The following is a 24,165-nucleotide window of genomic DNA, read 5'->3' on the forward strand; positions in this document are numbered from 1 at the left end:
GCAATTTCACCCCGTCGAACACCAGGTCAACATCTCCCAGCCTTCCCTTGTCTCCCACGAGTAGCACCTCAGTCTTATCAGGATTCAACTTCAGCCTGTTCCTTCCCATCCATCCACTCACGGATTCCAGGCACTTGGACATGGTCTCCACAGCAGACTCTGGTGAAGATTTAAACGAGAGATAGAGCTGAGTGTCATCCGCATATTGGTGACACTGCAGCCCAAATCTCCTGATGATTGTCCCCAGCGGCTTCATATAGATATTAAATAGCATGGGAGAGAGGATAGAGCCCTGTGGCACACCACAATTGAGAGGCCAAGAGTCTGAAACCTCCTCCCCCAATGCTACCTGTTGATGCCTGTCGGAAAGAAAGGAATGGAACCACCGTAGTACAGTGCCTCCTATTCCCGATTCCTCCAGGCGATGTAAAAGGATACTGTGGTCGACAGTATCAAAAGCCGCTGAGAGATCGAGGAGGACAAGAAAGGTGAATTCTCCCCTATCTAATGCCCTCCTCATATCATCAACTAGAGCGACCAATGCTGTTTCAGTTCCATGTCCAGTCCTGAAACCCAATTGGTATGGATCCAAATAATCCGTTTCATCCAAGTGTGTCGACAACTGATTAGCCACCACTCGCTCAATGATCTTGCCCAGGAATGGTAGGTTCGAAAACATTTGAGGGTGCAAAGCAGGGCTGGAAGAGTGGGGGTAGTAACCAAACGTCCCAAGGGCCAGACAGAGAGATCTGGAGAGCCGCTTTCAGCCCTCGTTTCCCCACTCCTATCTTAATTAGCATAAATTAGCTGTTTTTGCTATTTCTGCCTTGCATTTTTTCAGATCCGTTTTGCCACTGTCTAACCTTTTCCAACAAAAAGGTCTTTTTGTGTTGCATGTATATAGCAAGGCTGCTGTTATTCACTGTCCAGATGCAAGGCTGATAGCTGCACAAGTGCAGGTTCTTGCACATTTGCCTTTTCTATTACTCACGAATAGACAGAACTGGTAACACTTCAATACTACTTTCTATCCATTTTTAAGTACAGGTTAGGTACACTAAATTCCTATTTTATAACCTTCATACATTAATATAACTCATAAAAATTCCCGCTACATAAGCCACTCAAGGGAGGTGAAATTCATATAAAGTCCAGTCTGAAGCGCTATGTTTGTGACCTCCAAAGCAATAAACTGTAGAAAAGTGTTCTTTCATAATATGATTGTTAACGCGAAACGTAAATGATACAAACACAATACAAGTTGTGTTGCAAAATATGCCACGCACACTAGTGCGTGAGACTCTATCACTACATCCCCGATTAGATTCGTATCGTTTTTTTAAAAGATGGCACTTTCAGTTGCTGCAAGCCATCACGCCATCTCCTGGTGCAAGGGGCCCATAGCAAAACACAATCCAATGAACGTGCTGCTGCTTGTACAGCACTGAGTAAGTGCCTAAACCGCGTTCTGTCTCCCTACTCCCATATCGGCTGTGTATGAGGCTTGAAAACTCGCCCAGAGCCAGAACGCATACCGGGTACGTCATAATCCCATCTCCAGTGACAGCACACCGTTACCGTATGCGTTACGCGAGTTTTTACGCTGTCCCCATCTTCTCGACCCTACTAAATCCAGCGAAGCCTCAGCGAAGAAAGCAGTGGGCCGGAAGAAAAGGAGGCGTATGCGCTCCTCACATGGGACAAGGAGAGGCAGGAGAGGCGCCTGACGCGCGGCTCCAGCTCCTGCCTCTCATGCAGAGCAGGGGGCGGTGCCGCACGCGCTTGGAAGAGCCAGGGGGTGTGGCCTTCCTTAGCAGCCCCAGCTCGGAAGGAAGTAACCGCAGCGACGTCGAAGAGATTTGGTGGCGCGCGCAACGGCGCGCGAAGATACCAGCCATACGCACGCGCCGACCGGCTCGTCCGCGCCTGGCGCAGGCGCAGGCACAGGGAACATCTTTGGAGCGCACGCGCGGGGACTCAGGGGGGCTGCGGTCTCTGGCCGCCATGGAGCGGAAAGGTGAGTGTGTTTGGTCCCTCTCACCACCACCCCGCCTTGCTCCCGTCTGCCCCCTCGATCCTTATGTCTTCTAGTCAAGGCTTATTGTCTAGGTGTTCGAGGTTTGTTTCTTTCATATCCCCAATTGCTGTCCCAATTCACACGAGATCGGGCGTCGGTTTTCTTTTTATCAGGTGCTACTGTTATTCCTAGCGTTCTTATTGGGAGTAACTGCCTATTTTTCAGCTGTCCTGACCAGTGTAGGGTCCCTGGGCTCCCCACCTCCCATGTATGAAATACGGAGGGTGGTATAATCGCCTGTCGCCTCCACTGACGTTATTATTTAATTAGGGTACAATAGTCTTTATGGCTCACTAATGTAGATTGTTTACACTGCGTCTTGAGAAAATGGGATTAATTTTAGTACAAAGTAAACCTGATAGCTTGATGATGCTAACAATGCCCCTTTCGTTGTCATCCCTGAACAAAAACTTTCTGACTCTCTCTCTCTCTCTCTCTCTTCCTTGGCTCTCTTCCTAGTTCTAGCATTGCAAGCCCGGAAGAAGCGGACTAAAGCCAAAAAGGAAAAGGCTCAGAGAAAGTAAGTGTGACCCCATAGCCATTTCAAACCAGGATGGAACCGTCTCATGGTGATGATAACTTCTTGAACTGGTAAACTTTGTTGCATGATAATGAAGAATCTCCCATACACTGTATTTCCAACTGATTCATTACAAATCCATCCTGAGAGTAGCCTCAATGTTAAAAGCTTATCAGCTCATCTGCGCCTTGCATCCTTCTGCACCTTGTGAATATTGTAAGTGGGTGCAATTAAATATGGTTTTGTGTGTCTATAAGCTTGTTGGTATACGCTTGTTGTCTTCTACATTGACTTGACTTTTCATTTCCAAGGCAAATGCATTAATCTAAAATTGTAGATAAGTGTGTAAGCTTAATGGATCAGTTTTAGTATTTATTATTTATTCTATTTTTAAACTGAGTTGGCATGAAACTGTAATTCTTTTCTTTGTCCAATAAGATTGTAGCCTGTGTGTGTTAAGGGGCAAGTGGTTTCAGATGAAGAAAATTGAGCCAGAGAATGTGTATTATTTAGTGAGAGTAATTATCTGAGTTGATAGTGCTCTCTGAAAGATCTTTAAAGTTGCAATTTAAACACATTTTCAAGGAAAGTAAGTCCTTGTATTTAAGTCCAAGGCTGGTAGCCATATTCTGTCAGGAGTTACATATAGGTGAGTGAGAACGCTGGCTGGCAGAGGAAGGATGAGGTACTGGAGAGCCAGTGTGGTGTAATGGTTAGGGTGTTGAACTATGACCTGGGAGACAATGGTTTGAATCCGAGAACCATGTACACGATCATGAGGTTCTTGGAGAAAAGGTGGAATATTTAAGAAATAAATAAAATACTGGGTCCCTTCTCACTTGCCCACGCATACTGTTACTTATCTGTCTTCTAAAAGTAGAAAATAAGCAGTTTTTGTAAGACTTCCCTGCCTAGAGGGAAACCTTACTCACAACCATGTAAATGATTATTGATAAACTACAGCAGTGCATGTAGTATTTGACAATCAAATATCAGATCTCTGCTAAAAGTGTCTACTCTGAAAAGATGAGAGAGGGAGCAGTCAAGGCAAAGGTTAAATATAGATGTGATCAATGGCAATTGTGTTTGAATTTATGCAATTATAATCTCTGATCACTGCAAAATATATGTGCTATCTTCTGGCTTTCAGTTTATTATCCGACAACACTGGTGCTTATACACAACTAGTGTTTTGCTTTGTGTGTACTTTGAGGGCCTCTTTACACCCAAGGATACAATGAATGTTGGAAAATACATCCATCATAACTTGTCAGCCTGGATTGGATGCAGCTTCCTAACAAGTGTACACTCAGTGAAAACCTGGGTTTCCTTCTATTTAACGTGGTCCAGGGTGCTGTGTTTTTTACTAGTGGTACACCAACTGCAATTTAAGTTTTTTATTTAATACAATTATGCCCCATTTTTGTTCCATGGAACTCAAAGTGACTTACTTGGAGTTTCCAGGTGGTCACCGTCCAAACACCAAATAGGCCTGGACTTGCCTAGCTTCAGCAAGATGGCTGCATCATGTGCTTTCAAACAAAGATGTGAGACGATGCAAGTTTTGAATTGCAGTAAAAGCTCATTACTACAACGGGGTTGGGGGACAAAGGTTATACTCACATTATAGGGCTTCCACATCATAATGAAAACAGCACTAAAAGGCACTTAGATCTCTTTTATAGAAAACGGACAAGAGGATCAGGGCTGAAGAAGCAACCAGAACTAGAGATGTGAAGGCCTGGAAAAAAACTTTTCTGAAGCCTTTTTTGTTTTTTTCCAAAAAATTGGAAAAATTGAAGAAGAAAAAAGAAAAAAATGATTATGGAATGTTTTATTTTAGCATGATGTATAAAATGTTTCGTTGAATCTTGGTCCCCCCCTTTTTCTCTGTTCTATTTATGGGAATGGATGCTTTATGTCTGCTTGACACTGTGGAGGACTAGTGGAGACATAAATAATTTTCTTATTAATGTTGATGGTTTCTTCTGTTTTTTTTAAATTGTTTTTTGCCTGCTCCTCATAAACTGGCAAAACGAAAGAGGTTCCTTACAGTTCAGGTGTTCCTTACAGTTCAGGATCTTGTAGATCCGTTTGTTACCAAAAAAAAAGTAAAAATTTTAAAAATAAATTCAATTTGTAATAATTGTTTGAATAAAATGTACTTTTATAATACCAAATGTGATATTTTATGCCAAACCAACTTGTGCATAATTACATTTGTTGTTCCTGAAGTAACAAAGTAACTTTCAATCTGTAAAAAGTGCTAATACTGCATTTTTTCAGTTTTTCCAAAAAATTCCATTTTTTTCTGGGGGGAAAATGGTTTTTTTCCCATGGCATCAAAATTTCTGGAAATTTTACATCTCTAACCAAAACTAATAAAAACAATAACCTGGAGCAGAAAGAGGAAACCCAGAACAGATACAGGGCTGCAGAGGAGGAGAGAGAAAAAAAGGCTTGAAAAAGGCACATTTCCACTGCTGTGCCTTAGGGACTCAGTGGGAAAGGAAGAAGCAGGAAGGGGAACACTGAGGAAAGAATAAAGTAACAAATTAGACTCCATAGACAGTAACAAAAGGGCTTGAAAATGAACCAAAACTGAGGAGAAATCTTTAGTGATGGACCCCTAGAAAAAAGCCACCAGGAAGGGAAAAGGGTGGGGAAATTGGGGGGGGGTTGTCATGAGAAAAATTAAAAGAACACTGACAGTAACAAATGATTCAGACACTTAGGGAATCAAACAGAAGGACTCTCAGGGAAAGGAACACAGGGTGAAGAACAAGGTAGAACAACCAGAAAAAAGTGAATGAGAAACCTCCTGTTGCATTTCAGCTGAAGCTCACCCTTAAGGGTTAAAGCCAGTGAGTACTGGGTCTTAGACAGGCATTGAAGTGAAGATAGTTGTTTGGAAGGACAGGAACCTGCCATGTGTTTTGAGCTTGTGAGTTAAAAGATGTGTGAACTACTGTACTGCGTATTTTACTCTGGGGACATGGTCATACCCACGAGATATCCGATTCTGCAGTAGCTGCGTTATAACAAGCTTCCACTGTAAGTACACTAAGAGTATGTTGTCAGTAGAGCTCTCATCGGTTGTGAACTCATGTCTACGTTAGCTAGAATGCATCAGTGAAGGTTCCTTTTCCCTCCCAGAACCCTAGAAAGCAAGCAATTCTTCCTGCTGCCTCTGTGCACTTTTATTAGAGTTGAAATCCAGTGTTTCCTGTCCTACAGTGCAAAAATGAGAAGAATGAAATGGGAACAGTTGCACATTCTTCTTTGCAGGGCCACTATTTCCCCCTAATCACCATATTTCAGAGCTTTGGAGAAATGTAGGTCTTTTCCAGGCTTGGGCAGCAGGGGGCATTGGGAAAGGCTATGGAAGCTCTCACCCTTCCCTAAAGGCCAGCCAGACTATGATTGAGTTATTATTATTATTATTATTATTATTATTTATTAAACTTCTATACCGCCCGACTAGCAATAGCTCTCTGGGCGGTGAACATAAGAAATACAGTAAAATAATACAATATGATACAATAAAACATAAAGACAGCCTAAAATCAATTACAACAGGATTTTAAAATTAAATTAACTTAAATTAAAATGCTTCAGAGAAGAGAAAGGTTTTAACTTGGCACCGAAAAGAAAGCAGCGTCGGCGCCAAGCGTACCTACTCGGGGAGACTGTTCCATAGTTCGGGGGCCACCACTGAGAAGGCCCTAGATCTTGTCACCACCCTCCGGGCCTCTCTATGAGTTGGAACCCGGAGGAGGGCCTTCGTAGTAGAACGTAGTGTACGGGCCGGTTCATATCGGGAGTTATAGTGAAGGGCATCAAGGAAATGTTAGGAGTGTAGATAGTAAGACAGAGATCCACATGCCTTACTGTACGTAGCGGGAAGAGTGCCTAGAGATCTGCTTCCCTGCATCATTATCCCCTGCTCTTTTTTTATTGATGATTTTATAAGCCAGTTCTCTGTGGAAATAAACTCCAGAGTATGGAGAGTGTCTTCCTGGGGTCCCTTGACCTCAGCACCCCAAGGGAGTTCTTTGCTTCTGAGAACAGTTCCAATTCCCTTGGGCCACTGCTTCCCAGGCAAACTCCCTCTTCCAGGATTAGTTTTATGGTAGAACTTCCACCACCCCTCTTTTTAGCTCCCTGCTCTGAGGAAGGGGACCTCAATGCTCACCGAGATCCTAGAGCAGACCTATTGTTACTCCTACTCTAGAGCGTTGTTGTTATGTGCCTTCAAGTTGATGGCTTATGGCGACCCGATGAATTAGTGACCTCCAAGAGCATCTGTCATGAACCACCCTGTTCAGATCTTGTAAGTTCAGGTCTGTGGCTTCCTTTATGGAATCAATCAATCTCTTATTTGGCCTTCCTCTTTTTCTACTCCCTTCTGTTTTCCCCAGCATTATTGTCTTTTCTAGTGAATCAGGTCTTCTCATGATGTGTCCAAAGTATGATAACCTCAGTTTCATCATTTTAGCTTCTAGTGACAGTTCTGGTTTAATTTGTTCTAACACCCAAATATTTGTCTTTTTTGCAGTCCATGCTATGGGAAAAGCTCTCCTCCAGCACCACATTTCAAATTAGTTTATTTTTCTCTTAACCGCCTTTTTCACTGTCCAACTTTTACATCCATACATAGAGATTGGGAATACCATGGTCTGAATGATCCTGACTTTGGTGTTCAGTGATACATCTTTGCATTTGAGGACCTTTTCTAGTTCTCTCATAGCTGCCCTCCCCAGTCTACCCGCCTTCTTATTTCTTGACTATTGTCTCCATTTTGGTTAATGACTGTGCCAAGATATTGATAATTCTTGACAAGTTCAATGTCCTCATTGTCAACTTTGAAGTTACATAAATCTTCTGTTGTCATTACTTTAGTCTTCTTGACATTCAGCTGTAGTCCTGCTTTTCTGCTTTCCTCTTTAACTTTTAACAGCATTCGTTTCAAATTATTACTGATTTCTGCTAGTAGTGTGGTACCATCTGCATATCTTAAATTATTAATATTTCTCCCTCCAATTTTCACACCTCCTTCATCTTGGTCCAATCCCATTTTCCATATGATATGTTCTGCGTACAGATTAAACAAATAAGGTGATAAAATACACCCCTGTGTCACACCCTTTCCAATTGGGAACCAATCGGTTTCTCCATGTTCTGTCCTTACAGTAGCCTCTTGTCCAGAGTATAGGTTGCGCATCAGGACAATGAGATGCTGTGGCACCCCCATTTCTTTTAAAGCATTCCATAGTTTTTCCTGATCTACACAGTCAAAGGCTTTGCTGTAATCTATAAAGCACAGCGTGATTTTCTTCTGAAATTCCTTGGTATGTTCCATTATCCAATATATGTTTGCAATATGATCTCTGGTGCCTCTTCTCTTTCTAAATCCAGCTTGGTTGTCTGGAATTTTCACTCCATATATGGTAAGAGCCTTTGTTGTAGAATCTTGAGCATTACTTTACTTGCATGGGATATTAAGGCAATAGTTCAATAATTACTGCATTGTCTGGGATCCCCTTTCTTTGGAATTGGGGTGTATATTGGACACTTCCAGTCTGTGGGCCATTGTTTAGTTTTCCATATTTCTTGACAGATGTTTGTCAAACTTTGGACAGATTCAGTCTCAGTATGTTGGTATGCCATCTGTTCCTCGTGATTTGTTTCTTCCAAGTACTTTAAGAGCAGCTTTCTCCTCAAATTCTAAAATTTCTGGTTCTGCATCATATGGTTCCTCTGTTGAATGGATCTGTCATCTCTTTTATAGAGTTCTTCAGTGTATTGCTTCAATCTTCCTTTTATTTCAGCTTGGTCAGTCAGTGTGTTCCCCTGTTGATTATTCAACATCCCTAGTCACGGTTTAAATTTCCCTTTTATTTTTCTAATATTTTGGAATAGGGCTCTGGTTCTTCTTCTTCTTAAATTTTATTTATACCCTGCCTTTCGGCCAAAGGCCCTCAAAGCGGCTTACAAAGAAAAATAAACACAGGTATAAAAATACAATAAAAGCAATACAATTTACAAAAATTAAATTAAACAAATAACATTATAATAACAAATAAAATTAAATAACAAATAACATGATCATGATAATTATCGGCACCGCCAAGAAAGAGGAGTTGTTGTCCTTTTCTATTTCTATACAATAACTATTGTAATAGTTCTCTTTGTCCCTATGTACTAGTCACTGTATTGTTGCATTTAGGGTTCTGACTGTGTTTCTATCGCCTTTTGCTTTTGCTTTCCTTCTCTCTTTAACCATTTGAAGAGTTTCTTCAGTCATCCATTGTGGTCTTTCTCTCTTTTTAACTAGAGGTATTGTCTTTTTGCATTCTTCCCTGATAATGTCTCTTGCTTCAGTCCATAGTTCTTCTGGTTCTCTGTTAACTAAATCTAAAGCCTCAAATCTGTTCCTTATTTGATCTTTATATTCTTCTGGGATGTTATTTAAATTGTATTTTGGCATTATGATTGCTTTGTTGTTCTTTAGCTTTAGTCTGATTTTCGATACGACCAGTTCATGATCTGTACCGCAGTCTGCTCCTGGTCTTGTTTTTGCAGAAAGTATGGAACTTCTCCATCTTCTGTTACCAATTATATAATCAATTTGATTCCTATATTGACCATCTGGTGATGTCCACGTGTACAGTTGTCTTCTCGGTTGCTCAAAAAATGTGTTTGCAAGAAACAAATTATTGGCTTCACAGAATTCAGTAAGTCTTTCTTCTGCTTCATTTCTGTCTCCTAAGCCACATTTCCCCACATTTTCTTGGTCTTCTCTGTTCCCTACTTTTGCATTCCAGTCCCCCATAATTATCAGAACATCTTGTTTTGGTGTGTGATCAACTTCCTCCTGTACTTCTGCGTAAAATCTCTCCAATTCTTCTGTGTTTGCCGTTGGAGCGTAGACTTGGATGATGGTTATGTTAATAGGTTTCCCATTTAATCTCATTGATATAACTCGCTCAGACCTTGCGTTGTAGCTCCTAATTGCTTTTGCTACATCACTTCTCACTATTAAAGCAATCCAATTTCTTCTTAAATTCTCATTTCCTGCATAAAAGATTTTGTAGTGCCTGATTGAAAATGTCCCATTCCCGTCCATTTTAATTCACTCACCCCAAGTATTGTAATGTTGATGCATTCCATTTCTTGCTTGACAATTTCTAACTTTCCCTGGTTCATGCTTGCCACATTCCATGTTTCTATTTTGTGCATCGTACAACTCCGGACTCTCCTTTTGCATCTGTGCGCATCAGCCTCTGGGCTTCCTTTTGGCTTTGACCCAGCTGCGTCATTAGTCACAGCACTACTCGTCCTTTGTCCTTCTCCAGTAGCTCAGTGAGTGCCTTCTGACCTGGGGGTCTCATCTTCCAGCACTATCTCGTGTTGCATTTTGGATACTCTGTTCATAGGGTTTTCATGGTAAGACGTATTCAGACGTGGTTTACCATTGCCTTCGTCTAGAGCATTAACCAATGGTAGTCAGTAGCGGCCAACGATCAAGGATTGAATTTAGAGTCATTAGCCCCAAGCAGTACACACCATTAATAAAAGGGTAGTTTATTTAAAAGAAAAAAAAGGTACATATGAAAAGAGAGCAGCATCTCTTTCCTTAAAAGCTAATTGCCCTCAACCGGGCTAACAAGAGATATATTTGCATAATACTGTGAGAGATTCAGACAGACAAAGAAAATAACAAACCTAAAACCTATTTATACTCACTTCAGTAAACGCTTGGTTCCCAACAGCGTAACTGCAAGTCAAGCAGGTCCAAGTAGTTGGAATTAGGAAAAGGGAACAGGAACAAGTAACTGAAGGATCACCCTTCATTTTTGTGGGGTTTAGCTGGCAACAGCGAGGGGGCCAATTAGCCATCCTAGGCACCCCTTCTGTGATCACCTCTTTTGATGATAAGTGGGACTAGACAGTCCCACCCAGGGGTCCTGATCTGCAATACCCACTCTCCCTTCGATCTTAGGAAGCAGATAAGAGATAACAGATAAGATTCAGTTGCATCTTCTTGACATTTGCAAATTGCCTGTCTGGCACTGAAGCCTTGGACTTCTCCAGCAGAGTGTCCCAGGGATCAACAAGCTCCCTCTGGTTGAACCATTTTACCTTGACCAACTTTAACTCAAAGTTAGCTATTCTTGACAGGGAGTATGTGGCCACTAGGGACCTCCAAGGAATTGTAGGAAAACATGATTTTTTGCATGCATAACTGTGTTAACAGTACATATGGCATTTACTTCTAAGCCACAGAAGAAACTGGTGCTCTGTACTTTTTGAGTAAATGCAGCCATCTTGTGTGCTAGGTCTAAAGACGTTGTGTGCCATAAACATAAATTGTCTTAACATTCATGCACAGATCCATCTGTATTTGTCTGCTCAATGTTCTGTGCCATGTGTTCTTCTGCTGTTGCTGGCACTGTGTTGGATGAATGGAAAACAATGTAGGCATGTGTGGGCAAAAGAGTCCTGTCCTGCTCTTGCAGTGTTATGTTATCTTGCCTGCTTGCTTTCACTTGCTTGCCTCTTAAACCTCAAATTTCTATTTCCTGGCTGTTAATGCTCATGAACAGTAAAGTAAGTGTTCAAGTGTCTGTGTTTCATCTCTCCCCCTCCTTTGGAAAACATGCGGTCTTCCTTTATAAATCAGCATGGCATTTTATTAATGAAATGCTTGAATGTTTGTTGTTTCACATTGTGTTTAGAAGAAGCTACAAGTTAATGGGGTCTTGTTTTCATATATTTTCTAAAGAGATTATCTGACAGTTAATGGTTACGGAAGGGTTAGGAGTGTAGTCTTTTTATGTCTTTATGCATTCGCATTGTTCTAACATGCAGTTTGGTGGCATTCGTCCTGTGAATGAATACCTGCAGAAGTAATGAACAAATGACTCTGGTATGTGTTCTCTGGTACAATCAGAGTAGAGCTTGAAAAATAGAAAAAATGTCCCTGTGGTTGTTCCTCAATAATAGAATTGATATAGTTTTATAGTTCCAAAGCAAGTGACTAATTGGCATGTTTCCTTCTCTTTTTGTTTAACAAAATGAAAAACAAAATCTACTCTCAGGTCTGTGGGAGAGAAAGCGAGAGTTTTTGCTTAATTACAACTTTTAGGTACAAAACCTCAACTGGTTTTTCTTCACAGGATACCCACCCGACTGCATTCTCCATATGTTCAAATATAGGCCATGTAGATTATAATGAAGGAATGGGACTTATGCATGAGCAACTAGATTCAGAGTTGTCAGCAGCCTAAGTTAAGGATGCAATCTGGGTTCCCAAAAGTGTGCTGAGTAGAATTTTTATTTTGAAAGCAAATCTCATGCACCAACCCCTATGCCATATCACAAAGTGTGTTTGAAATAGCCTTTTAGCTTCAAAATGTTGGTTGTGTGTCATTCGGAGAGGGAGGCTGCCATTGGAAAAATTCAAGCCCCAGATCCACTTTAATGAGTGGAACTAGTCATTTGATTCTTTCAACCCTAGCCAAAACTTCAGTGTACTAAATGGCATGGGCTTCTCATGTGTTTATGTGTGAGGTGGAAGGACAATGTGATGGAATATTTTAGTTTCAAATTTAAGGACGGAATCGTGCTAAAAACTCATCAGAACAACAAGGCAGTATTAAAATTATGTTTTCAGGTTCAGGCTAGGACTAGGGAGAGCAACTGTGAGAGAACTAGAAAAGGTGCTCAAATGACATTAAAGTCAGGATCATTCAGTCCATGATATTCCCGATCTCTATGTATGGATATGAAAGTTGGACAGTGAAAAAAGCGGATAAGAGAAAAAACAACTCATTTGAAATGTGGAGGAGGAGAGCTTTTCCCATACCATGGACTGCGAAAAAGACAAACAATAGGTGTTAGAACAAATTAAACCAGAACTGTCACTAGAAGCTAAAATGATGAAACTGAGGTTATCATACTTTGGACACATCATGAGAAGACCTGATTCACTAAAAAAGACAATAATGCTGGTAAAAACAGAAGGGAGTAGAAAAAGAGGAAGACCAAACAAGAGATTGATTGATTCCATAAAGGAAGCCACAGACCTGAACTTACAAGATCTGAACAGGGTGGTTCATGACAGATGCTCTTGGAGGTCACTGATTCATAGGGTCGCCATAAATCGTAATTGGCTTGAAGGCATATAACAACAACAACAACAAGAGTCTTAACAATCAAAAAGTGTTCTGAAGGGAGTAGAAAAAACCCAGAATAATTATATGTAACCCTTTATTATGAGCATTGCTCTTTGTAAAGGTATTTTTCTAGGTTCTGCCCAGCTTCCTGAATTGAAGGATTCTTGCCCACCTCTCTGAAGCTAGCTAGTAGTCCTTTCTACGTCATGGGATTTATGGGAGGCCTCCAAAGTGGCTCCTCTCCCCATAAGATAGTAGTCAGTGGCTGAATGCTATAATGCTTCAAATATGGCTCACCTGAAGAGTGCCTCCATCTTGCACTCTACTGTTAACTAGACTTCAGAGCTGGAGTGGGGAACCTGTGGTCCTCCAGATGTGGTTGGTCCCCAATTCCCATCAGCCCCAGCAAGGATGGCCAGTGGTCAGGGATTATGGCAGTTGTAATCCAGCAACATCTGGAAGGTCACAGGCTCCCCAATCCTGCTTTAGACACACTAAACAAGCTTTCCTTTATTTTGTTTATTGCTAAGAAAGTACCAAGAAAAGCAACACAACACCACAACATCCATGTCTTGTGAGGTCTCTCTGAGTGCCCATAGCATGTGCCCTGTCTTGTTGGTGGCAGTGCATTTTATCGCATCATGCTGTAGTACCAGAAAAAGAATAGCAGTTTGTGTCCAATGAAGTTTGCTTTTTGTGTTGTACAGCGTGTGGTAAATAGTGTTTGGAGGTTCCTCAATGGCTGTGCCTCTGTTTGCAACCCCATACATGTCAAATAATGGTGGGCCTTTTAAGTGTCAAGTGTAGGGCTGGCATTAAGTGTGGGCAGAGGTCATACTGAAGAATGGTCTTGACCAAAGAAGTTGTTGGACTGCAGCTTACAGCACTTTGCCTCTGAGATGGACTATGACCTGGGAGACCAGGGTTCTAATCCCCACACAGCCATGAAGCTCACTGGGTGACCTTGGGCCAGTCACTGCCTCTCAGCCTCAGAGGAAGGCAATGGTAACCCCCCTCTGAATACTGCTTACCATGAAAACCCTATTCATAGGGTCGCCATAAGTTGGAATCGACATGAAGGCATTCCATTTCCATTTTTTCCAAGAATACAAGTGTGAAAATCTGTCTTGCAGGGTTGGCACTCTGCATTCTGGCCAACACATGGCACACATTGGCAAGGGAGCTCATGCTGCTGTCTCTTTCACATTTCCCTCTCTCTTTTTGAGGGAGTACTACTTATATCATAGCAGCAGCCTTACTGTGCAGTCGTATGGTGCTTAATCCCATGCAGATGGATATAGAATTGCAGTGTTTGGCTGTGTCTACACCAGCTGATTTTTAAGCAAGAAAATCTTTATAGAGTTTGTTCCTCTTTTCCCCGGTTAAGCACTTGTATTGCTCTTTACCTGCATGTATTCCATGCTTACTCAGAGCAACTGAGGAATCACCTGTGAGCAGCCATGGTGTTTTGGTATTTATTTCCCACCCTTTCTCCCAGTAGGAGCCCAGGGCAGCAAATAAAAGCACTAAAACCACTTTAAAACATAAAAACAGACTTTAAAATATATTAAAACAAAACTACCATTAAAAAGATATTAAAACATTTTTAAAAGCATCTTTTTTTTAAAAAAAAAGGTTTAAAAATGTATTAAAAAGCAATTCCAACACAGACACAGACTTGCAGAAGGTCTGTACTTAAAAGACTTGTTGAAAGAGGAAAGATGTTCAGTAAGAGCTGATGCCCGGAGGATTGTTATTAGATCCAGGGCCTTTTCTGTGGTGGCCCCCGAACTATGGAACAGCTTACCTGAGGAGATACACTGCCCAGAGAGCTATTCGCTATGGGCGGTTTAAAAATGAAATAAAATAAATAAATAAATAAATACGCCTGGCGCCTAACGGTACTTTCTTTTAGGCGCCAGGTTAAGACCTGGTTATACTCCCAGGCATTTTAACGTTCATGTTTTATATTAAATGTTTTTTACTCTACCTTGTTGTGACCTTGTATGTTTTATTGTAACTTTGTATTTTAACTCTGCTGTTCACCGCCCAGAGAGCTATTCGCTATGGGCGGTCTATAAATAAAATAAAATAAAATAAAATAAATAAATAAGTAAAAGATAACAGAGATGGTGCCTATATAATATTTAAGGGGAGGGAATTCCAAATCTATTTAGTTGCAGCTAGATTCAGAAGCGGTGAAAGGCTTCAGTCTGGTGCCTCACAGAGTAGGTTGTAGTTCTTCCCTTGCAAGCTGATCTGTTTGAGAGGAAGAACTGCAGGTGGTTGTGTGAAATGCAGGCTGAAACTGAAGCCTGGTAGATTCGCTTGGAAGCAAGAATGTCTGTTATTCTCCTTGTTGGTGGAGAAGGATGCAGTGTAACTTGTGATATCTGTCCGGACATCACCTGGAATGTTACAGGGCAAATGAGTACTTCTTTCATAAATAAGATGTTCATGCTAGAACTTGAATATGTTTGCAGAAGGATCCACTGACCACATTTATCTAGACTTATTTCAGTTGCGTGTTCATTTATCTTGCTTCATGAAACTTTTTCTCTGCTTTTTCAGCTCTCTGTTGATTCTTACATAGTCAGGTGTGCTACTCTTTGGTTTTCATAGCTCATCATTTGTTGGTACTGTGTTCAGTTAAACTCTAGAATACCAGCATGAAGTGAAAGGGTAAATATGATGCGGTAGTACCATATGATAGCCAAGAATGATACCGGCAGTTATCTCTGCAGTTGTCCAGCTTGCTTATGGGATAAAAAAGCTTGTCTTATTAGATTGGGATGACTTTATAAAAAAATTCTTCCACCTTTTCCATAGAATTGCTTTGGGCAGAGCTAGAAAAGTCATTGGCACCTGCTAGCACAGAAAAGTTAGCACTTTGAAATCTCTTTCCTGCCTTGGTCCCTGGGCTCCCATAATCAGTGCTGTGATATACTGTTTTCCTTGGAAGTTCTGAAGGAAGTGCATTATTGAACAGGAAACTGCTGGCTTCTTGATTCAGGGAAAGGTAAGTTAGGCTACATAGATAGTATCTGTCCAAGACTTTGGAAGCTGGTAAACATCAGAAGCATATAGTGAATCTTTGGCCATTCCAGAGTGTGGCTAAATTTTGCAGGAAGCAAATCAGCTGAGAGCAACCCTCTTCAATGATGCTGCAAGCCATTTACCTGCAATGCAGTGCTGTGCATCTGCAGCTAGGTGGTGGAGGCAAATTCCTTTTCTCTCTTGCTTTTCTGCACAAAGCTTTGCTGTGTTCAGGAACGCCAGGACTCTGCTTGCAAGTACCCCTATGTACCCCTATTCTTTGCACTAGCGTGCCATTTACTTTTTGATGGCTCTTTCGAAAAGTGTTGGTTTATCTTCAGAGATACCTTCATCAATGGGAGTCCGTGCTTCATGCAGGTAAGCTTACTTTTTTCTTTTCTGACCTTTTTTCAGATGTAAAAAGGAGGATTTGAAGACTTCTGTAATTCCATTTAAGCTCATAAATCTTCCTGAGGGCATTAATTCAGTTGTTGCCTTCCCCTGGTACCAGACACTTTCCTGGAGAACAGGTTGTAAAAGCAAGTGGATGTTCAGAAGCCCAAAGCGCTTGTTAGGATGGATGTCTGCAGAGTGTTCTGATTCATTAAAAACAGATTGTTTCAAGGCTTCTGTTAGCATTTGATGTGTTTCTAGCATTGAAATGCAATCTCTAAAACTCTCACATCAGCCTTTTGTCCCTGTTTATAAGCTGGCCTCTAAATTATTTGAATGGAACAAATGCATAGGAAGATGTTTGCAGGTTTCTCTGTCTACTGATTAACAATTTGCTTGAAGAAATCCGTGTATAGAATCAAAGGTGTATTGCTATAAGATCTGTGTAGGGTATATGCATGTTTTAGCATTCTGACCCATGCCCATTATGATTTGGGGTACATTTTAGGAGGGTGGGGCAGGAACAGTTGGGATTGTGTTGAACATTTTAAAAGGTTGCATAGTAAAAGTATACCTTCTTTCCAAATAATAGTAGAGAGAGAATATTGCCTTTGAAATGCAATCTTTGCAGTGTTATGTGGTCTCTTACACTGCCTGGCAAATAATAGTTTACTCTGATTTTGAAAGTGTAAGGACTTGAAATGCTTAACTGCAAAGATATTGAGCTCTGAGCCTTTGTAACATCCATTGGTGATATCACATTTTAACTTCCTTTGCATGAAGGATCGGGACAGTTCTCAAAAGCTTTATGAGGGCTTTCTGGTAACTTCGTTGCTGCAGGAAGATTGTGCTTGTGGAAGCAATGTGTGATTGAAGAACATTTGTGGCATTTCAGCATCTTTGACTGGAACATTACATTTGGGGCTTACCTAAATCAAATTCCTTGTCCATGCATTCCCTAAAACGTTGTGTAATAAATACTATATAATAAGTCTTAACAGTTCTGCGTTCCAATAGTTATGATGTAATTAATACAAATAGCTTTGCTGTGATGGGTGTGGCTTTTAGAGGGATCATATTGATTTCATCTTTGTTTCCTCTCTAGGTTCAAGATTTATTGAGTAGCATTCTGATTTTTTTATCACTGCTTGTAGCTGTCAAAGCTCATTCCGACCTATACTGTTCTACCATTTGACTTTTTGTTTATTCCTTCATGCATTCTGTTCCCAGTAGGCTTACTGTGAAGATTTATTATTTTTAATTTTTGCCAAAGAAATATGTAGGAGGTTTAAACAAATCTTCAAAATATGGGTGTATGGAGAAGATATTCAGTTTAATATGTTTGTGCAATGTTCCAAAATTCCACATGAGCACTATTTACAAGTATGCTAATTTTATTTATTTTTGTTTGAACATTCCTGCACCAAACCCTGCAGTGGATGTATTTCACTTTTCTTTTTTTACAAAAGGTTGGTTAGTTGTTTTGCAAAATAACTATAATGGGCTTATTTATTACATTTATATACAGCCCTTCCTCCCAAAGGAGCCCAGGGTGGTTGGTTGTATGCAGTGATGTCACTCAGCTGACAGTAAGACTTCTGTCAGCAGAATCAGGAGGGAAGCAATTTTTGGTGATTCTTTCTTTTACCTGCATCTCCCCCCAAATCTGCTCCAGAGGATCCCCAAAACAGATTTAGGGGGGTGCAGGCAGGAGGTAGAATTACCAAAAATAGTTTCCCTCCCTGTTGCACTGACGGGAGCATTTCCATCAGCTGAACAACTCAGTATTTTTTTTAAAAAAAAATCCAGGGAGTGACTAGAACAAGTATGTTTCTCTTGGCCATTACACGAAATTGATAATATGTCTTGGGTCATTGTAACAACCTAAAGCCTAACAATCATTAGTTGACAGTGTACAAGTTGTTGTTATATGTTCCTGGATTTGCATGGCCATTTTTTCTATTGGAAAGTGCTTTTTCAGTCACCTTATAAGCATACATCCACATGAAATACCGATTTTGAGGAGGATTCTACAAATGCGCTGTCCCTCTCTATGAGATCATACCGAGTTACTTGCAAGGCTGGAACGTTTATAGGTATTTGCAGTAAGATGACTGAAACAAAGCCATTTTAAGAGACTGTCTATAGAAAATAATTCAGAACCCTAGAATTGTCCATTGTGCTGAACCCATCACTGAGCAGTTTTCACTGCAAGAGTTCTGTGAGCCATTGCCACTTATTCTTAACCCAAGGACTATCCTTCATTATTGCAACCATTTAAGTGTGTGTTATTATTTATTAATATGTTTTAACCCACATTTTAGGGCACACTAGCCTCACAAGGTGACTTACAAGGCTCTAAAATATGTCAAAATATAATTACACGTACCAGCTGCAGTTAAAAAAAATTTTCAAGTCCAGCGCAATTTAGCCAAATGCAGACTTGAATAAATTTGTCTTCATAGGTTTTTTTTTTAAAAGACCAGTAACTGTGAGGCCATGCTTATCTCCCTGGGGAGGAATTCCAAGAGGTGGGACCACCACTGAGAGAGCCCTATCCCTCGTACCCACCAGCAGGCCAGAGAGCAGGGTCTTGGATGCTGATCTTAGGCAGGCTCATACAGATACAGATGGTCGTTCAGATAAATTCGCCTACTAAAGCTACTAGTCTGCCAAAATGTTTACTATCCTGCTAAGACACTCTGTTTCCGTGGAGGCTGGAGTAGAAGAGAAGCTCTTTAGGAAGCCTTCATTCAAGCACTCTTGACAGAGGAGGGATGAAGTGATCTATCCCTTCTCCATCAGCCTGCTTGGTTTTCATACTGATTGGGGAAACAGGGACTTTCCTTTCTCTGTGGCTGGCATGGAAACCAAGTGGACTGGGCAGAAGAGGAACAGAGAGATCCATCCTCTACCTGATTACTCACTTGCTAGTGTGGAATTCCTAGCTGCCTATGGCTACCAGGAGAATTGTTAAATACAATGTTGCATTATTGCTGTTCGAGGGTTGGATTTAGCCCATAACCTCCAGCTTAGGACCTTCAAATACAGAGAAAATATATCATAAAGTTCAGCTGTACCTGATAAGTGTAGTTGAATCCCTCCCTATGATTGAGCAAGGCAAATGCAGGGTTATTCCTAGATGGACTGATTGCTGTGCAAATTTAGAACATTCATGGAGAAAATCTCTAGGTATTGGTGTGTCTGGTATTTTTGAAACTTTTACTAATTCAGGTATCAGTACTGAGATTTGAATATAATGGCCATTGAGGATCATTTCATTGTTTATGTAGCAACCAATCTAGATCTGCTTCCTACTACAACAGGGAGATTCACCCAGTTCTGGCACTCTGGTAAATGTACCTGCCAAATGCTTGGGTTCATAATGTCTGCTTGCTGCATTCACACTTTAAAAATATGTGAAGCATCTCTGAGGGTTCTGTTTATGCTGGTCAGGGGTGTATTAAATGGAGTGGAGGTATGGCTAAAGAGGTGCAATCAATTAAATCTGTGTAAAAGTATCATTGAAGTATAACCAAGTGTTCCAATAGTTTATAGTGTAAAAAGTTTTATTACGTCATAGATACAGTTTTTTGATAAGAAGCCAGGCATATTTTATATGATGTCTTTGAAAAGAATAATTTCAAATAGCCTAGATTGGGTATTGGAATTGTGCACCAGTGTTAGCTGTGCACTGTGATTAGAAGTAGGTTGTAAACTGTGGTTTGAGCAAACTACAGCTGGCAAAAATACCATTGTGCTCATAATGCTAACCTCCCCTTCTCTGGTGTGTCCTGCTTCGACATTATTTTCCTTGCATAGATGAGTGAAGATACACTTCTTTGTCTAGCACTTTGGGGAGGGGTGAAGCACATTGTGGATTGAAAGTGTGTTTTACTTCGTCCCTGCTACCATGTGAATTGATGAAGATAATGTTTAATTGGTTAATGTATTCTTCATTAATTATGGTTTTTAATATAAATATATCTCCTGTCCTGGGACCTTTGGGTAAAGAGCAGGGTATAATTACCCCAAATAAGTGAAATAATAGCTGTAGTTAGTTCTGAATCAGGGGGATGACTTGTTTGGGGAGAGGAGTATGCAAGTCCACAGGGTACTCCCAGTTAGCCTTCTTATAAATAAGCAATGGGGCAGTGTTACATCTGTACTGGATCTACAGTGAAGAGCCTTTCCAGATCCTTGTGCTGCATCAGAGACTACTCCCCAAGTTTCTCCATGTTTTGGAAGCAACTTCTTGGGATGCCTAAGGACCTGTTTTCAGAAGGTTCTGAGGCTTACTGCACATGTGGAGCTCCCCACACAGCCTGGATCATGGCTCTGAAATATTTATGGTTAGAGAGTTTATTCTACTCAAGGTAATCTGGCTCCTACTGGGAGGAAGGGTGGGATATAAATTTAATAATAAATAATTTTGCATTTAAAGGCTTGTTTTAAAAGCAGGAGTTTGTTTTTCCTGTCATTATCCATCCTCAAACTTCACGTGTAGTTTTCATGTATTCTTTCTTCCTCTGCACTTACTTGCACCCAATAAAAAGCTTATGACTTTTGATGTCTCTCAGGCCTGAAACTCAACATCGAGGCCCTGCTGCCCATTCAGAGAATGATCTCCCTGAACAAGAAGAGGAGATTCTAGGATCAGATGATGATGAGCAGGAAGACCCCAATGATTATTGCAAAGGTGAGAGGTTTTCATTTTACAATTTCAGTGTCATTATGTTAGATGGGTATTTAAGGCTGAACCCCATTGGGTATTGGGCAGTAAGTGAGTTTGCTTTGTAGATGGAAATAGTAACTCGTCTACGGAAACTATATCATGGCTTGAAGCCAGCCATCTACCAAACTATGTCTTCATTATGTGTTTAGCAAATCAAGCTTAAAACTGAGTAGTTCAAGGCATACGCTTGCTTCAGGTATTTCTCAGTATTTTTATTTAACTTCTTAATATATCTCCATCAAAAATGTTCCACATTTACAACTGAAATCATAACATCAAAATAGTATAATAAACATCAGAAATACATATAAATAACAAAAAAATAGATTAGCAGGAGCTATAAAATTAATCGGGAGTCCAGAAAATGAAAGAAAAGCTTATGGCTAATAAACCTGGCAAGTGAAAAGTCTAGTGGAATAGGGAAGTGCCTTCATTTATTACCTAAAATTAAAACTATGTACTTGTCTAATAGGCCTCCCTAGCAGACAGGTGGGAGCTACATCACCCTTATGGAAAAGGCAATTTCAGTCATCACAAGATTAATCCTATACAGCAGTGGAATTTGGAATAAATAGGATGAAATTCAACTCTAGTCGGAAGGAGTCTGAGTTCCTGAGGCTGGACCCAGTTTGCAGGAAGCTCTGTACAGGATCCCAGTGTGTGCTAGAGAATGTTGGGAAAGGCTATTATCCAATTTGTTTTGGTTCCTTTGAAATACCTGCCTTCATTTAGAGAAAGGTATAGATACTGTTCAGGTGCCAAGATTGTACTTGCTCTAATTAACAAGTCTGTACATTTTAGTGTCACTGATTATATAGAAAGCATTGGCATGGCATAATACAGGAGTTCACAAAGGGCAACTATTTCCTCCTTTGAAATAATATCATACCTCCACTTCACTGAATTTTTACTGGTAAAATGTAGCAAACATGATTATATCTCCCTCAGTTGACTAAAATTGCATCTTAGCATCCCAGTCAACAGAATAAACTGAATGAAAACCATGTCAGTTCTCTACTACCTTCATTTTTTTCTGTGCTGTGTGTCCAGCATAGAAATGTAGCATGCTGGCATCTCTCTGTCCCTCCGCTGCTAGCCCACTGCGTGTTCTGTGCTAGATGTGCAGGAGGTTCACCTGCTGTGCATCTATTATAGAAACACGCCAGGCTAATAACAGAGGGGGAAAGCACTCCATTCCTCCAAGGCTTAACCCTCTTGCTTTTTGTGCTGTGCATGCACTAGGGGGCCTACCCATTGGCCACTACCTTGGAAAGACCGTGGACTGTAAGAAAGGGGATGGAGCGTTTTAACTGCTGCCTCCTGGAAGTCTGCTTGGTTTCTACGTTTGGCAGGGAGGAGGGGGAGGAGGTGGCTTTCCCATCTCCCTGCCCAGCATAGAAAGGCTGCTGGAGGAGTGAATGAGTCCTCAGCCCCTTTCCTTGCAGCCTATCCATTTTCTACAGAGTCAGAGTGCCCAGCATAGAAATACAGCAAGCTACCGGAGGAGGGTCAGAGCACTCTATCCCTCCTCCTGCAGCCCGATCACTCACCTTGATGAAATTTCTTGTTGCCTATGGCGACCAAGCAAGTGTTTAAAAAGAAGGCTGCTTGAGAGTTCTTGCGTTAACTAATGTAATAGAGTGGTCTAGAAATATATGAAAAAAGCACACAACCTTAAAGGAAATATATTCAATGTTATTTCTTAAAATGTAGGATTTTGCCTAATTTATATTGTTCCTTTGTGTACTGTATCTGAATCAGGTAATTACTAAAAGAGTAGAAACAAAAATACACTGACGTTGTAGAAATGAGGGAGTACATACCTGGGAGTGAGCCTCATTTAATTCAGTGGGCTCCTTTGTAGACATTTATAAGATTGCATTGCTAGTTTCCCTTCTCTTTTAGAAGTAGGTACAATAATCTGCAAACAATGCAATGTTATCATGCAGTGTGTGTAGGTGTATGTGTAGGTGTAACATGTATTGCTGAGTGACCAACATGGATGTCTTGTCCTCATGAGTCACAGTAATGTAGTTGCCAGGTGTGGGTGTCAGAAAAAGAACTGCATGCAAAGCACGCACTCTTAATCCTTTTGTATTTGAAGTGTTTAAAGTTATGCCATAGCAAGGAAAATGACACTTTGAAAAGTAGTTCTCTTTTCTGTTGGAGCAGTAGTCCAGGAATGATCCTAAAGCCAATTTAATTGTTTCTGATTGAATCTGCCTCTACAGGACACTTCTAAATTAGTTTGTCTACGGTGAGGTAATTGGAAGGGGTGTGGGTGTGTGGGTGTAGAATAGTAAGTTGTTTTCCTGACTAATCTCTATCTTCAGGGCTGGTGCCAGGTGTGACTGGTCCCTTGGGCACCAGCCTACCCCGAGCCCACGGTGTGTACCCCCTCCTGATACAGCAGGCGATGCGGGGCTTAAATAGGCCAGGCCGCACTATCTACCTCTCATGTCAACCAAGATGGCGGTGGGGGCGTCAACCCCTTAGGAACACCTCCACCGCCATCTTTGGTGATGGCAGGCATGTGTGCGCAGCACACGGGGTATGTGCATTAATCCGCTAACATAACAGGTAGGTGGGGTGGGCTGTCTTATTGAAGCCCATGCTGCCTGTATTGGGTGTGTGTACCTGGGAGCTCCTGCTCCACAATCCACGGCAGTGTTGGGTTGCACAACGGGACTCCTATCCTAAGGAGGGTGTGTGGGCTGCCTGCTGGCGCCAGCCCTGTCTATATTGCTTGGTGTATTTTTGTGCCCTACTTTAAAAAAAAAATAGAGGAAGCAGCATGGCTTCAGATATTGAGGGCCTCTTCCTTGGCTGCTGTACTTATGCCCCCCGTCCCCACCCACCCCTTACATTTAGTGGGAATTGCCAGCTTTTGCTGGAATTGCTGCTTTCCTGCAGTGGTAATCTGATGACATTTCTGGGTGGAGAGTGACTATGGCAACTGTCCCTCCTCTGGTCGTTTTGAAATTACCAATAGGCTGCACATTTATAGATATTTCCTTATTGTGTAGCAAGGCACTGATTACCATTTTCCAGTGACAGCAAATGGTTACCTGCTTACCATGAGGAGCAGAATAATCATGCTGTGTATGTAGTGGCAGACTTGAACTGTGGAGTTAGCAAGGTCAGCCATGTGCCTATTTAACTCCTTCTGAGACCTAATTCTCACCCTAACTATATAACATGACAGCAGCCATCATACCAAATT

General features: G+C 41.1%; 1 protein-coding gene across 2 annotated transcripts in view; it reads left to right on the forward strand.

Annotated features, from left to right (window-relative positions):
* Positions 1–1,566: 1,566 nt before the first annotated feature.
* Positions 1,567–24,165, forward strand: part of SRPK1 (SRSF protein kinase 1) — a 56,337-nt gene continuing 33,738 nt past the window's right edge. Inside the window, exons 1-3 of one of the 2 annotated variants that reach the window (XM_061632486.1) lie at positions 1,567–2,017; positions 2,537–2,597; positions 20,788–20,906. In XM_061632486.1, coding sequence (XP_061488470.1) covers positions 1,582–2,017; positions 2,537–2,597; positions 20,788–20,906 — 616 coding nt within the window. In that variant the 5' untranslated portion in view covers positions 1,567–1,581. The other variant, XM_061632487.1, reaches the window with a different exon arrangement.

Source organism: Rhineura floridana, chromosome 6 (assembly GCF_030035675.1).
Source record: "Rhineura floridana isolate rRhiFlo1 chromosome 6, rRhiFlo1.hap2, whole genome shotgun sequence".
Taxonomy (NCBI): Eukaryota; Metazoa; Chordata; class Lepidosauria; order Squamata; family Rhineuridae; genus Rhineura; species Rhineura floridana.